The sequence below is a fragment of the Electrona antarctica genome, assembly GCF_951216825.1.
Source record: "Electrona antarctica genome assembly, chromosome: 14".
Lineage (NCBI taxonomy): Eukaryota > Metazoa > Chordata > Actinopteri > Myctophiformes > Myctophidae > Electrona > Electrona antarctica.
In genome coordinates, this window is record NC_136795.1 from 37,898,136 (window position 1) to 37,916,689 (window position 18,554).

Here is an 18,554-nt window from a genome sequence, read left to right on the forward strand (position 1 = left end):
ACCAGTCTACCAATAAAAATAATTAAAAAATATATATAGGAGTTTGCTCACTGTAGCTCCCTTCAGTTATCCTACTTAATTGTGACATCCACCTAAAAGTGACGTTTCGAACACACTGCTTTTGTTCAGTCTGAAGAAGAGGCATGTAATTTTGAACATTTGGTCTGTCATGTCATACTTGTCTCTTCTTGGCCCTCTGCTCTTTGCTCTCTGCCTCGTCGTCATCCTCCACTGGCAGGCTGTCGTCCGCCGCGTCGTGGAGGAGGAATTCACACAGGCACTGGACGGGCAGCACGTCCAAGGACCCCTCGCTGGACTGGACCAGGTCAGCCAGCCAGGGCATGGACTGAGAGGACGCCTGCAGATCACACACATACAAATGGTAAATGGTGCATTTATATAGCGCATTTGAGCCACAGACCAATTCTGGATCAATCGGAGAGGCGCAAATTGGAGAGTGCGCATGCCAGTAGGCCAGTAAGGAGCTCAAGGACACTTTGACACCAACTCTGGGGGGGCCCGGGATCGAACTGGGAACCTCACGAAATACAATGTTTGTTCACGTACCTGCCGCTGGATGATGTTGAGCAGGAAGTCTGGGTTGCGGCTGCGGCAGAGCAGGTGTCCCAGACGAAGGGACTGGTTGAGGGTCTTCACCTGCTCCTGGATCGCCGGGGGAGGTCGGCGAGGAGGGCCCCTGGAATTAGGACACAAATGGTTTAACATTGCACTCCATGCTCCTACTAGCAGTGGTGGAAAAAGTACTCACATTTTGTACTTGAGGAAAATCAATACTGCAATATAGAAATGCTCCGTTACAAGTAAAAGTTCGGAATTCAACACTTACTCGAGTAAAATCACAAAAGAATTGGCTTAAAAATGTACTTAAACTACCGAAAGTAGAAGTGAAAATAACAGATCTACAAGCTCACAATGCATCACATTGTGAGCTTGTAGAGCCGAAATTTGTATAGAGCTGAAGTGGTTAATGTATGTTTTGTAATAATGATCAAAATCTACAATGTAACTAAAGTTTTCAAATAAATATAGTGGAGTAAAAGTACGAGATTTGGATTGGAGATGTAGAGGAGTAGAAGTAAAAACATTGGAAATAATAATTGGAAAAGTAAAGTACAAATACCTAAAAGAAAATGCTTGACGTACACCACTGAAAAATGTAACATTGCACCCTATGTTCCCACTAGTCCCGAATATATTCACCTTATAAGAGCATATATGATCTAAAAGTAAGTGTCGGCAGGTGGCCTCGATCACGTTCTGCATTCTGGAACACTGCAAAATCCTCAATGTCAATTTAACTGCGTTGAGCGTACAGATGGAACCGTGGGATAATTGAATACTGAGGGTTTTAACCCATTTTGGGCCGAAACCCCTTTTGGTGTTTTAAACATTATGTTATAATTTAGCTATTGAAAAATAGCAGATCTACAAGCTCATAGCGCGCCACCGAGTGCCACGCTACGAGCTTGTAGGTCTGCTATTTTTGAAAATTTGTGAAAATGCGGCACACATCTTTGAAAATTGAACATATATTCTTTCAGGAGACCTTTTTTTTTATTTCGACGTCAGGCCTGAATGGGTTAAGGGCAGATTATCTCAAATTGCGTGTGTAGGTGTCCTTGATCGTGTTCTGGTATGAAAACCAAGGCCAAGCTGCGTCAACATTCCCACTCAGGGACTCTTGATTAATTCGAGGTCGCCTACATGGAACTGATTTAAATCCTCCGAGGTAAAGGCTGAGTTATTTTTGCTGGCAGAAATATGAGTTAGTCCGTTAATTGTTGCTATGCAACCATATTTATTTTACAGGCAGCACCATTTAAACATGCTCCACAGCCAAGTAAGGAGTCAACGTTTCTGTTTAACCACATATCTTTAAGATATGTTTGGCCGCTTTTTTTTGTTTGACAGGAAATGGGGAGAGAGATGGGGCGGGGGGGGGGGGGGGTTGGTGGATTTCACACGCAGCTAAGGTCGTCGGTATCGGGACTCGAACCCGCGGGCTGGATTACCCGCGGGCTGGATTACCAGCCTAGGTGCCCAGACGGCTACAAGGTACACTCCTATAGACAGCTATGTGTGTCCCTGGGTCCCTGTGCTGGGTCCCTTGGCTGTGTCCGAGCACGGAAATAGCGTTTGGTTGGTTTTCACCACCAAGTGTCACTGTTGCGCAGCCTAACACATGCACACATATTAACTGTATATATGATGATTTCGGGTGTGACAGTACAGTGACAGTACAGTAGAGGGACCCCCTGGGGAACCCCACACGGTAACTCTGTCATTTCGGACACGGGCGGCTCGCCGGAACCGGGCCGGCCCCCTGGGCGCGTTCCTGGGGGTCTGGATGTTCCGGGGGCCCCCGGGGACCCTCACACAGAGTTGCACCACTCACTTCACACGGGTGTGATTTTTTTCATTTACCGTAGCTGCAGTCATGAGTGACAAACGGACTCTCAAGGCTTCATCAGCACAAACACTGATGAAGGCCTGAAAATGTACAATGCGAGTGCAGACTGTTTCTATAGTTCACTCAGAGTCTGCACCCATCCATCCTTCCCTTAATAAACTGTCCGTAGAACACGTTCAGCTCAGGACTTCTTCAACCATGTATACAGGTTCAAGTGGTGTTGTTAAATGTGCATGTTAAGATTTGTACTCTTTTTACTGGTAGCAGAGCAGTGACTGAGCGAGCGTCTTACTGTGGGTCCAGACTGGAGAACTGAATGAGCGAGCGTCTTACTGTGGGTCCAGACTGGAGAGCTGACTCAACAGCAAACTGTTGCTCTCCGTGATGGTCTGCTTGGTGGAGGCTGCTGCCAGGTGGCTCTCGAAGGCCAGGATCTCCTGCTTCTCCCTCTGGGAGACCTGCAGCTCCCGGCCAATCATCTCCGTCTTTGTGTCGTCGTCCGCAACGGTGCAAGGAGGGTAGGAATAGTTACTGTAAGGAACAGAAAACAAAAAAAGGTACAGTACTGTAGGTGTGGCTTCAAAACATGAACCCTGGCGTCCCTTTTCTGGGCATGCCCCACAGGCTTTTACTTATACGGCCATTTAGCAGCTCCACTGGAGCGGCCGGAGTTCAGTGCCTTGCTCAAGGGCACGTCAGCAGTGTTGGGGGTGGGCCTGACGTCGAAATAAAAAAAAACGTTCTCTCTGAAAGAATATATATTCAATATATATATTCAATAATAGCAGACCTACAAGTTCATAGCGCGCCACTCGGTGGCGCGCTATGAGCTTGTAGATCTGCTATTTTTCAATAGCTAAAGTATAACATAATGCTTAGTTAAAACACCAAAAGGGATTCCCGTCCAGAATGGGTTAAGTCCTGACCATTCACATTCCCACCCAGATATGTCCTGCCGGTCCATTGGATCGAACCAGGAACCTTTTCGGTGCTCCTCTAACCTTCAGGCCTTAATTGGTTAAGTATTATAACTTTGAAGTTAGGGTAAAGTATGCTGCTTGTATTACTTACTTTGTCATAACCATTTCCATGAGCATTTTCAGTGTAGGGTAGCTATCCCAGGCAGCCAACCCTGTAGGAAAAGAATAATTACACTGTTATAGTGGGGTTGCAGTTAAAAAAAACATTATGAGGCCAACAGATATTCAACTACTAACACAGAAAATTGTCATACCTATCTTCTGTGGATTGAATGCAGCCACCACAAGCAGCAGAAGCCATGCCTTCCAGTAGAGCGCCGTTATAGCCAGATTTGGTGGTTGATATCTACAACAACAGTTATCATCAGTATCAAATAAGGCTTTTTCATAGGCCCACAAATGTTTTAAAACCCTGAGCAACAGAAACGTGAGGAGGTACCCTGAAGGCATCTGAATGTTCTCAGGGTGGTGGTATGTGCACAGGTTCAGCACCGCGTCAATCAGCTGGATCCTCTCCACTCTCAAAACATTCAGATCTTCAAAACGAAAACAAAAAGGTAAAACAGTCGGACAGTTCACTGACATTGATTGACTAATACCCAGGGGGCAAACCACCCTTTTTTTAGGAAACCTGCATTTGTCATAACATACAAAGTTGTCCACCAGAAATAATATCTATGACCCCATAGGATCACAACATATATGGACAACTCGGTCAATTTTGTTGCGAAAGTCCAATATGGCCGCCCCCAATATTAGCCCCTATTAGTTATAATGGGGGGTGAATAGGGCAAAATTTTAAACTGAGAGATATTTCCACGAAACTTCTCAGGTTGATCAATGATATGAATACGAACATTTTTTGTATTGCAAGTTTCCATGAAATCCAATATGGCCGCCACAATATGGCCGCCACATTATTAGCACCAAAAAAATAGGTTTTGGCTCTAACTTCTGAACCAGATAAGCTAGAAATGCAAACTTGGTGTCTATTTCATGGTTTCTGACCATGAGAGACTCAATGGAATACCTATTTTCATTATTGGGTGTGTCTGGACCCTTATTGTGCATATTTACAAGATGGTGGCTACCCAAAATAGTGCTTTACCATGATTTCTACCATGATTGTTGACTGTTTTGGCAAACACAAGCAATATTAATCCATTGGCTAAGATTCATGGCACAGAAGGGACATATTTTCTTGAGCTTGCATATTGTCAAAATGGCTGCAAACATGAAAAAGAAAATAGACATTACATTTCCTGTCAGATCCTATTACCCAGGGGGGCAAACCACCCCTTTTTGGATACCTGCATTTGCCATAACATCAAAGGTTGTCCACCAGAAATATCTATGACCCAATAGAATCACAACCTATATGGACACACTGGTCAATTTCTTTGCAGGAAATCCAATATGGCCACCACAATATATTAGCCCCCATTAGCCTATAATGCGGGTGAATAGGGCAACATTTTTAACTGAGGGATATTTCCACAAAACTTCAGTTTTTTCCAATATGGCCACCACAATACTAGCACCCAGAAAATAGGTTTGGCTCTAAATTCTGAACCAGATGAGCTAGAAATACAAACTCATGGTTTCTAACCACGAAAGATATTATTGTTCTGGGATGTTTCTTTGCAGAAAGACATCCCTCTGGCTGTATTTTGGTTTTGTTCTACTGTTTGTTGGCATTTCCTCTGTTTATGTTGACAATCATCCCTGGCAGGGACGTGCATCGCCAAGCCGGACATCCCTTCCTTCACTGAGTCTGGATGGTCTCTCAGTGACGGGAATGCAGTCCCCTGTCCATCTACAGAGCCAGCCTGGCCTGGAGACAAGATGCAGCAGGAGCTTCACTCCATTCCTGACTGGGAATGTCTCAGATGCATGCATCATTCTGTGTGCTCTTTATGGGCCCAAAACCACTGGCTCAACTCCAGTCCGCTCCTCTGACAAGTGTCCTGCTCACTGACAAGAGTGACATTTCCGAAGAGGATATTGCCACGATACCCCAGCTGCCAATCAAAGCTGATCTGGCTGACCCCCACCAGTGCAGAGACAGTGAAAGCACTCCAACAAACCACTTCTGGAAAGGCACCAGGATGTGATGGGTTGCCCGCAGACATCTACAAGAATGGAGGCATGGCACCTGTACCAGGTAATCTGGATAGGGGGAAGTCCCTCAAGACTTCAAGGACGCATCCATAGTGCATGTTTACAAGAGGAAAGGGGACAGGGCATACTGCGATAACCATCATGGTATAGCCCTCCTGAGTCCTGAACATCACAGGAAAGATCTTAACAAGAAGCATCCTCAACCGGCTAATCAGCCATGCTGAGAATGTTGTCCCTGGATCCCAATGTGGTTTCCACGGAGGCAGAGGTACCTGTAACATGATCTTTTCCATTTGCCAGCTGCAAGAAAAGTGCAGAGAGCAGAAGGGTCTCTATATGGTGTTTGTCGACCTCACCAAGGCCTTTCACACAGTCAATCGTGAGGGCCTGTGGCAGATCCCTGGCAAGTTTGGCTGTCCAGGGACATTGATCTCTCTCATCGCGTCCTTTCATGACAGGATGCCAGCCAGAGTCCAAAATAATGGCGATGCATCCCCAGTCAGGAATGGAGTGAAGCTCCTGCTGCATCTTGTCTCCAGTCCCTGGCACATGAACAGATTTTCTGGCATAGGCCAGGCTGGCTCTAGATGGACAGGGGACCATCACTGAGACCATCCATACTCAGTGAAGGGATGTCCGGCTTGGCGATGCACGTCCCTGCCAGGGATGATTGTCAACATAAACAGAGGAAATGCCAACAGAAACAGTAGAACAAAACCAAAATACAGCCAGAGGGATGTCTTTCTGCAAAGAAACACCCCAGAACAATAATACTTATGGCTAAAATATTTATATATCTCTCGTGGTTAGAAACCATGAGTTTGTATTTATAGCTCATCTGGTTCAGAATTTAGAGCCAAACCTATTTTCTGGGTGCTAGTATTGTGGTGGCCATATTGGATATCATGGAAACTTCCAATACAAACCATTATGGTATTCATATCATTGATCAACCTGTGAAGTTTCGTGGAAATATCTCTCAGTTTAAGATTTTGCCCTATCCACCCCCCATTATAACTAATAGGGGCTAATATTGGGGGTGGCCATATTGGACTTTCGCAACAAAATTGACCGAGTTGTCCATATATGTTGTGATCCTATGGGGTCATAGATATTATTTCTGGTGGACAACTTTGTATGTTATGACAAATGCAGGTCAACCCCATTTGCCCCCTGGGTATAATATGATTTAATTTTGACACTCAGTGATGTCTTAAGCTACTATCCACTTTGAAAATGTAAATCAAAAGTACCTTGTTTAATATCAATGTACTGCATAGTAGCTTTAGTAATTGCCATTATTTATCACAAAGTTTTTTGGGAAAAAGCCACAATCCATGAATTAACACCTATGTATAAATACCAGGAGCAGCCAACATAATAATAATAATAATAATAATAATAATAATATTGAAATAATAATAATAAAACAGTGAAATCACACACAATAGCAGTATCAGTGAGAATAAATGCATACATTTCTGCTGTTAGGGGGTAAAAGAAAAAAATGGTTTGCAAACCTGAGGTCCAATGAGAGGTTGTTCCAGAGTCTAGGGGCCCTGATGGCAGACATAGTCTACTCATTACAAGGAGGCATGCAGTTTTGATAGAAAATAATGAATACACATTTTTGATCAAATGTAATAACACTGTTGGCATCCAGAGCCATTCTCCACGTACCATCAGACTGGACTCCAGCAGCCCTCTTTACCAAGTGGTCAGCGAGCTCCATAGCATCGGCCGGACCCAGGGGCAGGTCCCGGGACAGCCCGATGACCAGGATGCGCATCAGGGTGTCCTCAAGCAGAGGCACTTCAGAGCACAGGCGAAGGAAGAAACTGGGAAAGTGACAAATATGTATGTTTTTGAGTCAAAACCCCCAGTCAAATCAGATGTTGAAGCTCTAATTTGTACAGATAAAATCCTTGTATCCCTCTGTAACTAAGTGTATGAATGTAAGCGTACACTCAGAGTTAAATTATAGCTGCAAACCATAACTGTGTGAATAAAATGACATTTTAATCAATGTGTATGAAGATACAATATCATTTGTACATTTGGTGGTCTCCCTATTCTTCTGTTGAAAAATCTAGACCCTATGCTTGGATAGGACACCTTTATGAGTTTCAAATGTTGTCCTACACCTGCCATGTTGGGGACCAAACAGGTGTTGCAAACAAATTAATTAGTTCTACGCCAGACTGTTCAGACAAATGGACAAACACATGTGTTGGTCCACAACATGGCAGGTGTAGGACTACATTTGAAAACTCATGAATTGCCCAAATAGGCTATCCATTTAAAATCAGCAGCAGAAATGTTGGGTTCAAATCCAGCATAGTAGGACATGCATTTAACAGACAGCACCTCTAAAACTCAGGGTGGTTTCACAGTGCAGTAAGACAGACTTTTAATTTGTAAAATGTAAGAGGACGCTCACTTCCTGTCGCTCTCAGGGGGCCAGTTGTCCCACTTGTAGTAGGTCTCGGGTTGCTCTGTGAAGAGCACTTTGTGAAGGCTGCGGACATGAGAAGGGACAGACCAGAAGCATCATTGTTTCGCGTGCAACTTAACTCGTTAAGCACGTACACTTTAAGTTCAAGGAAAGCGATACCCACCAATGGATGTAGTCTTTTGAGGCGACCTTGCTGATGGTGGGAACCACCGTGTGAAGCCACCAGACGGCGTCTCTCTGGATGGCGGCGATCTGATTCTGGAAGGACCTCAGGACATCCAGGTCTGACACAAGGAGGGGACATTCAAGGCAAGCTCTCTCTCTCTCAAATACCAACCGGGGTGAAATCAACACGGCAGACAATACTCACTCTTCTTCTCTCCTTTGTCCCATGCGATGCCAGCTTCTTTGACCTGAGCGGTGATGCCCAGCATCATGGACACGGTCAGTAAATCTGTCACCTGGATCACAAAGCGCTCCTATAGGGGAGACGAGGACAGACAGTTTACATTCACATGCGGGCAGTAACTAACTATCGATTATTTTATCGATTGCTCGAGAAGTGTTTTTTTTTTTTTTTTCAGGTCAATGTGAAAAGATTAACATTGATTTTGTACTACATTGATTAATCGGATTAACCACTTAAAAGGGGAAAACCACCCATTTTCAACATTTGACATAGAACTGTAATTATGAAAAAGATCATTAACATGGTGAAACACATCTTGATGACATCATCAAGATGTGTTTCACCATGTTAATGATTTTTTTCAGACCTCTAGTTCTAGGAAACACAGAATGGGGGAACCTTTTTATTATTTCCACACAACAGCTCTAAGGTATATTAATGACATAGTAAAATGTTGAAAATGAGTGGAATGCCCCTTTAAGCCCTTATCAAATAAATTGATTATTTTATTAAAATCTATTACTTTTGAGGGGCACTAGCACCTCCAATGCATGGCTTTTGAAGATTACGTCATACTATGGCAGCCATGTCTATGGGATTTCTAATTTGTTTGTTTAGAGCACTTATGACGCAACTCGTTTGCCAGCCAAGTCTTTGGACTTTAATGTTTGTTTAGGGCACTAAAAGACGACGTAAGATGTGGCCGATATAATTAAGGTGGCCACCCTTCACTTCACAGGAGTGTGATTTTTTTTATAATCAATTTCAATTACTTTGATTAACCCATTTTGACCTGAGATCAGATTAAAAAAAATTCTTCTACATCCTGACAGTTTTCTGAAAAAGCCATGTTTCTATGTCAGTCGTTCTTAGATTTTTCAAAAATAGCAGATCTACAAGCTTGTAGATCTGCTATTTTTCGATAGCTAAAGCATAACATAATGCTAACACCAAAAGGGGTTCCCGCCCAAAATGGGTTAACTGTACACTTTGATAAACTGCACACCCATTCACATGGAGGTGCATATAAAGGGTGCGGTTGAAGAGGGGATTTTGTCGTAAAATACTACAGTCATGTACTGACCTTGAACTCCATCTCCACATAGACGGTCTCCTTCCTCTCCTGCATCAAACCCAAGCAGAACGGCTGGAAGTTGATCTCGTGCTTGGTCTGCTTGATGATCTCTCTGAGCAGAGCGCGGGAGGCGCGCAGGTAGTCGTCTTTATTGGTCAGCAGGTCCTGGAACACCATGGCCAAGAACTGAAGAAGGGACAATGTGAGAAAAGGACCAGTAATGCATTTCCGTAAACACAGCATTCTATACAAAAAGGGGAGGGCAATCTGGAAGGGGGAAAAAAGCGTCACAATAACCAGCATAACCTTCGTCTGATGGATAAATATCAGTTACGCTATGAAAAACAAAAAAATGCATGATGTAAATGTTTATCACATGCTTGTTGCTGAGAAGTCAAACTAGAAATGACAGTAATTGCTTTGTTGTGTTCATTTAGATTTGAGACAATACTGTCAATCATTACACAATATTAAAATAGAACAAGAAACGAAACCAACATTCTGAAAATTCCATCATTGGATTCCATCATAGAGGCCATCTGTAACACGATGGTGGTTTTTTTTTACTTGTAAAACTGTGATGTGACGATAAAGACGATTCTGGTTCTGATTCTGGAAATGTTGACCTAATGGTGGCACTAGAGGAAAAGTCAAGGTGTCACACAAATCAGTAGGGATCACCCTGCAATCTGCCAGTTACTTTATGAGATATCTCGTGTGCAAAGTTGGCATTTTAGCCTGAGAGTGGTGTAGATGAAAGGTCATAGGTTAGCATTCAAATGGTCAGCATTCATCCTCCAAGGAGGCATGAATGTGGTCAGCAAGTTTCATGACAAATTGACCATTACATTGTTATATACATTGTGCGCACTGTGCAGTGGACATTCTAAGCCAAGGGTGGTGCTAGACTAGAGGAAAGGCCACAGGTTCCTCGATATCAGTAGTCTTTGGCCTCTGTGGAACATAAAGATGTACAGCAAACCCCATGGCAATCCATACAGCAGACGGGCAGACAGATGGACGGACATCACCCTCATTAGAGTGCTAATTGCAATGCCTGCCAAACTAATGACAAAATGTCCAAAACACTATTGGTGTATGACTGTAGTAGTGGTTAGTTTCAAACAGTGGCACATGTATTTGCCACTGTTGTCCTGCACTTTCTTTTGCCATGAGAAAATAATTGTGTTAAGTGTTGTTGCTGTTGTTGTAACTGTTTGTTTTTTACTGTTGAGACCGAAGACAAATTTCCACACGTGGACAATAAATGAAACTAACTAACTAACTAACTAACTAACATTCACCTTTGGAGCCTGCTCTGAGCTGTGCTGCAGGACTGTGTGGAGAACCTGCATGTTGTTAGGATTCCTGGCGTTGGACAGCTCATTGAAGATCACCAGCTTCACCATGGTGCCCAGGTTATCTCTGTGTGCGTTCAGCAGCTCCCTGGAGGTGAGGTGACAGACGCCCCAAGAAGGAAACAACAGGTTCATATAATATTACGGATGAGAAGATCTTGACAGTGACAGTACACCGACTAACAGGGGACTAGGGATGGGACGATAATCCCTATATCGTTCATCGTGATAAACAACGCTCACAATAATCACGTGGTTGGGATTTAAATGTATTGGGAAATTGTCCTCCGACATACACTAGGACGAATTAGCTTTTGTTGAGCTGCGAATTCAGTACCACTTAAACCCTCTATACTTGATAAAAATCACACCCGTGTGAACTGAGTGGTGCAAGGTCTTATATAGCCTGATCAGCTGTGGTCTGACGTAATGTCAGTGACCATAGTAACCATGCTCATTCTTTTGAGGGACAGGTACACAAACACACACACGAGTACTAACAAAGCCAGTTGTTGGAGTGGTTTGCACCACTCAAAAAACTGACATGAAAAAGCACATTTGATACGCTCTTATTTCACTCTACACAAATCGATTTGTTTTTGCAAAATAAATAGCCGATCTACAAGTTAAAACCGTGTTGCATTGCAACGAGTGGTGAGCTTGTAGATCTGCTATTTTTGGCGAAGAAGTTCCCCCAAGAATAGGGATGCTGGTGGTTCAACTGGTTAGCAAAAGTGGCATTTTAAGTTTAAAGCACATTTTGATATTTGATATTTTCATATCATCCCATCCCTGCAGTGGACCTCACAGACCTGACACAGAGCATGTAGTGATTGAGGAGGACTTTGGGTTTCAGTCGGATCTTGATCAGGTTGGAGATCACCTCCATGTCCTCCGTTCCGTGGGAGTTGCAGTTCATACAGAGGGACATGAGAAGGTCTTGAGCCGGTCGAGTCAGCTGCAAGACGCAGAAACGGGATCAGTGAACGGTCAACACTGATATTTTGAGTTGACTTTGGTCAAAAACAAAGTAATAATACATACCTACCCCATAACATGGCACCGTATTGTAATAAACAAACCAGTAAACTATATTATACCTCCACAATAATTCCTCTTGAATATGTATGTAGCTTTACACGGTCTGACATGTGTCACTTAAAGCCGGAAAGGATTAAATGCACTTTGCAAACTGAACATATGATGTATTGTAGACAAGCTGTGGTTAAACTCCTCTGAGTGTGTACAAATAGAATCAAACGGATCCTTACGGATCCACTTGTACTTGATTCATCTGTACAATCTTGAACCACTGGGAGGAATTTTACTGCGTTTGTGGACGAGGGTTCTTCTACCATTCACCTTTGGGTTCTGCAGCCACATTTCCAGCCTCTGCACGGCCATAAGTCGTGCCTCCTTGAAGCCACACGTGGCTGTGAGGAGACGCAGTAGGTTCCGGGACACGTTGTCCATGGGCTGCCTGCGGTTCAGCTGATCCTTGAGGACGTCGAGCACATAGTCTTCCACACTCTCCGCCAGTTCCTCATACCTATATATACACACACCATGGCAAAATCACAGAAGAAATGAGACAGTCTTCCTGTCTTCCACACTCTCCGCCATTTCCTCATACCTATACCATGGCAAAATCACAGAAGAAGCGGGAATAACATTTCAGTGAGACGCTTGTGATCTACATTGAAATATGAAGGTTTATGGTTGAGTTGAGATCATAAATATGCTAATGTGTGATAATGTGGAAGTGAGATGTTATGGCATTAATACTGCAGAGACTTTCAAACAAAGGAAGATCATTTAATAATGAATGTGAGGATATATCCGTATAATTTTGCCTGTAAAATTGCCATACCATACAGCCCTTTAGACATTTTTGAACAATGCAAGCCTTGACAGTCCACGTTTTTAAGCTGCCTTAGAAATAATACTCGGTGAGTGTTCTGAAGAAAATACTTGATGAATGTCTATCAAAATACAAAATATCAGAGAATCTCAAAATGATCATTGATGCAATGATGCTACACTATAGCATAGTAGCCATTTGATGATTTAACCCCCAGCTGCTTTTGTAATGCATTCAGTCAACATAATGATTCCATGGCGCTGTACTGGTGGTAATCTGGTATACGGCAGTAAATGTGACATTTAACGTTACACAGGCTGAAATGGGCTGGAACAGATGGCCAGACGACAAAACAGGTGATGCCAACAGCTTGAACTTTCTGCTTCACAAAACGATCTGCAGGGAAATCAGAGCTGGGCTAAATGCCCCATCTCTCTTTAGAGTGGAAATCCATCCATTTCAACTGGTGTCTGTCCGACCACTCAGCCTGTTCAAGGAAGCATGTGTGTACGGCTCCTCATTTTACCTGGGCATAACCTGTCCATCATCCTCCGGGCTAAGTTTCTCCTCCGCTATCAGCAACTCAGTCTGGCTGTCATCCTCGTCGGGTGTTGACGGGTGAGGGCTGCTGCCTGGAATATAAAAACAGAAAGGTAGAAATAAAAATAGAATTAAGCATACCGATTAGCATGCATTCAGTCCATCACAACATTTTCATCAGTGCGTCAATGTGTGCCTTTTTGTTCTTCTTGGTATACCATACCGGCGCTGAGATCCCCACCAGATCGACCGGTGTCAGCCTGCAGCAGCATACTTTTGGGGGGCATCTTGGTACCAAAAGCAGTCTGGATGTTGTCAACAAAATTCTTACAATGGGAGCTGTCCACCCAGATTCTTTCCCCGAGTGAGTCCTCAATGTATACCTGAAAACATAACCAATAAAACAATGTCAGATTTCCAATACCGTTAAGCAGGCGACCGCAAAAATCCAACACATTTATTGTATTGGAGTGTTCTCACTTTGACAAAGATTTCTGGCCAGTTTTCATCCTCCTCATATGCAGACATCAACAGATTACAAGCCAGCACGGAAACCAGGCTGTTCCCCTTTGCTTTAAAGTTGATAGAAGCATCCCGACGCAGAAGACTGCACAAAGCCTTGTGATAGAAACAAAAATAAGGCAGGTGGGGCTTCAGTTAACCAGTTTTCTGTGACCCTTGTAAACATTTCATTACACAGCACAATATGTCGTCAATATTATTAAATTCACTTACCTCTATAATGCCTTCAGTGGCAAAAACATTGGGCTTGATTTTGGCCAGAAACATGAGACTGAGGAACAGTGTGGTGTCAGGCTTGGCCCGATTCATTTTGAGCTGTTTGACCGCTCCACACAGCAGTCCCTCGATGCGCTCATCATTTCCTTCATTCTCTGAAGCATCAATTTCATCCAGCAGTACTGCTGCCGGAACTAGAACAATGAAAGAATTATGAAGCGATATACAATTAGTGTCAGATTACATTTGGGTGTTCACACCAGACTTTAAATGCCAGTAGTCACACCATGACACAGACCCTCTCTGTTCTTGTCTATTTCATCTAATTGATATTTCATTTCCTGTATAGTATGATGTATCAATGGCATTGATTACATTACCATTATTGAGATAATTGGGTCTATTTAATGGTCGTGGCTGTGGTAGAAACACTGTATTGTAAACCTGATGAAGCCTGTGATGAAACATGTTGTTCACATAGTTGCACTTTGTTCTCTAATGCATGGTATTACTGAAGAAACACGCATATAAGCATCCTTGTGCATGATTCAACTTTTAGATTCATGATTTACTTAAACCTCTCTTCTTTCAACAACCCAAAGGACCTCTGAACTGGTCATTATTATTACCACCAAGTAGTACTATTATTTTGTATAATATGATCTTCCTTTGGAAAGAGCCTGCTATCTACAGTACCTTCAATAGGAACCACTGATGGCTCCTTAATGGAGGGTGATATCGCCCTCTTGTCCACAGCAGCAACCTCAGCGAGTCGGCCCAGGGCACTCACTGGAGGTGTGGCGGTCAGCTTGGGGCGCTTGGCTAGGCTGGATATCCCCGAAGAAGACGGGAGAGTGGAAGAAGAATCTCTTTTACGGTCCGCCGGTAAGCCTGCAGGTGCTGGCTTCAGTAGAACAGCAGGTGCTTTGGACTCTCCCCCACCTTTCGCCCCCAGAGCTATGAAATCCCCCGGGGGAGCATGCCCTGGAACAAGAACACAGCATTATGAATCGCATGATTACACCTTCTGTCCTCAAGCCCTTGGATGCAGTTTATCATTCTGCTCTGCGATTTGTATCTGGTGAACCTAATAGAACTCATCACTGACTGCATCCTATATGACACAATAAAAACAAGAGGGTTGCGCACATCCAGTCCCTTGCTGGTGCTGGACTAAAGGTTGATACAGTGAAGGAGGAAGGGAAGCCCTTCCTTCTTCATTGAAATAAACACTGGTACCCATTTATTTTTAAAGCAATTGATGGGACTTTACCGTTGTATTGGAATCCTGTAACGTAACATGCTGACACGCTACAGTTACTGGCTCACAACTAAAGGTTCTCAATGTGTTCTCAAAGGTTACGAAGGCCAACGCAAGTCCAGGTCCATGCAAGTATGCAAAAGGAAATGAAAACACTGACCTGGCCCAGCCGGCACAAATCCCTAGGCTGTCATACCCCATGTGTACAGTACATGTGTTGTTATTGACATGTATACTTGTGTATTAATGGTGGTGTTGTCATCTATGTGAATTAAACAAGACAATGACATATTCCTATATCAACTCTGTTGAAATAGCAATAAACTGAACACTGAAGATGAGGTGTAGTTTAATGCTTTCCACATATTGCTATTGTTTCCATGTCAAACAGCAGTATATATAAACAGCAGTCAAACAGTGAGTATATATTTACATACCTGATGGTTTTGCAGTGCTGGGGCGTCTGAGTGTTGTGGGCTTGGGTCGATTCATTATGAATCAGTCAGTGAGTTGCTGTGTGGCACTGGCTCCAAGCAGGTTAAATACTGTCCATCAACATTTAGCTAGCCAGCTCTGTGACAAGAAACATCATTTAATGTTAGCTGAACCATTACACACATTTACGCAGAAGTACTATAGTAGCGAGCATGCTAAATCTACACTCAAAATGTCATTCATAGCAACATTATGACATGACTGTTCAAACCTAGCAGTCTGGTACTGGTAGCTGTAATGTTTAAAACAATGACTTCATAATTCATATGTACATGAAACAATGCCACGAATGATGCTAAATGCTAGCTTAGAGTCAGTGATAGTCATAGCAACTTAGCAGTGAAACTTCAGCTAGCATTACATTACAGGAGTCAAAATAGTAAGCCTAACAGCATAGCTAAAAAGAAGAAACACTGAACTTTACGTGTTTTTCTTTCTTTCGGGTTCATTCAATGTTGTGTCGTGTTTGTTTATATTCCTGTAAGACTGTTAACACCGATAATCAACTATGAACTGAGCACTCTTCTTCTGGAACTAAATGGGTCGCACTCGCACACACCAACATAAAAGCGCTCGATTACTGCCATCTACCGTAAAGGAGAATACATGTCACACAATGAAACGGCTCTATATATTCCTGATAGTAACTATTACTATCATAGATGAAATGAAATTAAATGAAATTAAATGAAATTAAATGAAATTAAATGAAATTAAATGAAATTAAATGAAATTCAATTATTACTATATTTACCCAGGGTATCTGGGCTAAGCTCAAGAACTTGATATAGGCCTCTCTGTCTCTCCAGCTCAAAAACAGTAAACAGAAAATGCATTTTGGGATAGGCCTACTTGTATTCATTCATACATACTCTCATGATTCACTGAAATTGGCAACCCACTGGCACCCTCCTTAAATAGCTGGAGCGATGGGGAGAGAGACCCCTGTGACTGAACAAACACTTTATGCAGAGGTTTTCAACTGGTGGTCCCTGCACCACTATTTGGGAAATACGTGCACCTGGTGATGTATGATGACACATCAATATTGTCAGTTACTGGGAAGTCAGATGTCAAGAACTTCCACAGAAAAGGGAGTTAGAATTTCAAGGGAAAGTGTACAGGATTGACTGGTTGAGTAACTTGAGTCAGTTATTAGGAAATGTGCCCATAATCCATATGCATATTAATCATGCAATCGCATGTGTCTGCTCGCTCATATACATAAGTTGCAATGAATGAAAAAGAGATAACAGAGATAACAAAAAAGATAACATGAAACATGCCTCTCTCATCTCAATTATAGTATTTGTAAATTGTATTCACTTTCTTGCGGTGAACAAAGCACCCTTCCCTGACAGAACTACAGTCAGGCATCGCAGGCAATCTGCATGGCAAGAATCGTTTCCTCTCTTATTAAAGTGAAGGAAAACACGGATAATAGGAATATTCTGAGTTGCAGCCAGAGAAACTAGTTGCAACAAACTGCAGTTGAACTTGAGCCAGGCTCTGTTTCACTCTCATCATGCAGTTGAACCAATCCATGCTGTTCCTCCGTCTGAACACTGGGTGGCAGTAAAACACATGCTATTGTATAAACTTCCTCCAGTACAGACAGCTTTTCAAAGCAGAAGGAATACACCTCAAGGGATTCCTTTATATTATCATTTTTTCTTTTGTTCTTTCTCTCTTTTTCTTCTCTTTTTTCACATGGATCACCATTAACCACTAAGACAAGCATCTCCCTTTTACACTAACCTTGCAGAGTAGGTATATTTATAAATGTATTGTAATTGTATCATATTACTGTTCTTCCTAGAATTGTGGGAGAGTGTAATGCTAACCTTATTTCATTTCCCAGAGGTCATATCTGTGAAGAAACTGACCCATATGCCATTACTCCTCAGGTCACTTTGTTGGCTCTCGATAAATATAAAAAAAAATTTCTAAAGTAGGCCTACTTCTTATTGTTACAAGGCTACAAATGGTTTCACTCCTGAATACACCTCTAACCTGAATTTGACCTGCTCACTGCCAATAAATGAACCAATCAGACTTCTCAGATCATCACGTCTGCTAAACTGTACAAAATGTAAATCTGGCAATGGTGCATTTAGTCATTATAGGGAACTACTCTCTGAAACAAACCATGATGACCTGAGTGTGTGTGTGTGCGTGCGTGCGTGCGTGCGTGCGTGCGTGCGTGCGTGCGTGCGTGCGTGCGTGCGTGCGTGCGTGCGTAGTCTGTCATGAGATGCTCAAGGGCGTTTGGGGAAGGGTTTGTTTCTTTCTTTTTACTTTTAATATTAAACATATGGAGATTACTCTGTATGAAATGTGCAATACAAATAAAATTAACTTGACTTATTCAGAGAGATGATGGCTGTATACCGAACAATACTGTATTGTTGCTGTTCCCATGCATGTAATGGTAGAGACGGAGAGTGAAGCTCCATTACAAAACCACATTGGCCCCAGTTGTCTTGAGAGGGCTTCAGCATAGTGCAATTATATAAATAAATAATGTATTTATCAGTTTTCATTGTGTTCAATTATGGTCGACACCAAATTGCACTATGCAGTAGATTTCCCTTAATATGAAGCTTAAAAATCACACCTGTGTGAACTGAGCGGTGCAGGCTGTGTGTGACGTATGTGTGACCCGAATGCGTGTTTTTGATTGATTGATTGAAATATGTATTAACAGTTTGCAGAATTACAGTACATTTCAAGCACAACTCAATACAAAGACTGTTAACTGTGAGTGGACGACCCAATAAAGCATTACACTTGTTTACAAGAGTTTACCTTGTTCGATTCATCAAAACAT

The 18,554-nt window shown here is 42.7% G+C and overlaps 1 protein-coding gene across 3 annotated transcripts in view; it reads right to left on the reverse strand.

The window, feature by feature from the left end:
* Positions 1-16,283, reverse strand: part of ints1 (integrator complex subunit 1) — a 54,620-nt gene extending 38,337 nt beyond the window's left edge. For 2 of the 3 annotated variants that reach the window (XM_079519473.1, XM_079519471.1), the window contains exons 1-22: positions 16,144-16,253; positions 15,667-15,802; positions 14,665-14,952; positions 13,966-14,162; positions 13,711-13,848; positions 13,454-13,613; positions 13,217-13,322; positions 12,192-12,378; positions 11,642-11,787; positions 10,776-10,917; positions 9,481-9,657; positions 8,358-8,466; positions 8,151-8,271; positions 7,973-8,050; positions 7,213-7,370; positions 7,053-7,091; positions 3,851-3,947; positions 3,666-3,757; positions 3,503-3,563; positions 2,765-2,962; positions 568-697; positions 179-358 (exon numbers count right to left, since the gene is read on the reverse strand). In XM_079519473.1, coding sequence (XP_079375599.1) covers positions 179-358; positions 568-697; positions 2,765-2,962; positions 3,503-3,563; positions 3,666-3,757; positions 3,851-3,947; positions 7,053-7,091; positions 7,213-7,370; positions 7,973-8,050; positions 8,151-8,271; positions 8,358-8,466; positions 9,481-9,657; positions 10,776-10,917; positions 11,642-11,787; positions 12,192-12,378; positions 13,217-13,322; positions 13,454-13,613; positions 13,711-13,848; positions 13,966-14,162; positions 14,665-14,952; positions 15,667-15,721 — 2,859 coding nt within the window. In that variant the 5' untranslated portion in view covers positions 15,722-15,802; positions 16,144-16,253. Of the gene's footprint in view, positions 1-178; positions 359-567; positions 698-2,764; positions 2,963-3,502; positions 3,564-3,665; positions 3,758-3,850; positions 3,948-7,052; positions 7,092-7,212; positions 7,371-7,972; positions 8,051-8,150; positions 8,272-8,357; positions 8,467-9,480; positions 9,658-10,775; positions 10,918-11,641; positions 11,788-12,191; positions 12,379-13,216; positions 13,323-13,453; positions 13,614-13,710; positions 13,849-13,965; positions 14,163-14,664; positions 14,953-15,666; positions 15,803-16,143 lie in introns of all 3 variants that reach the window. The other variant, XM_079519472.1, reaches the window with a different exon arrangement.
* Positions 16,284-18,554: the final 2,271 nt, after the last annotated feature.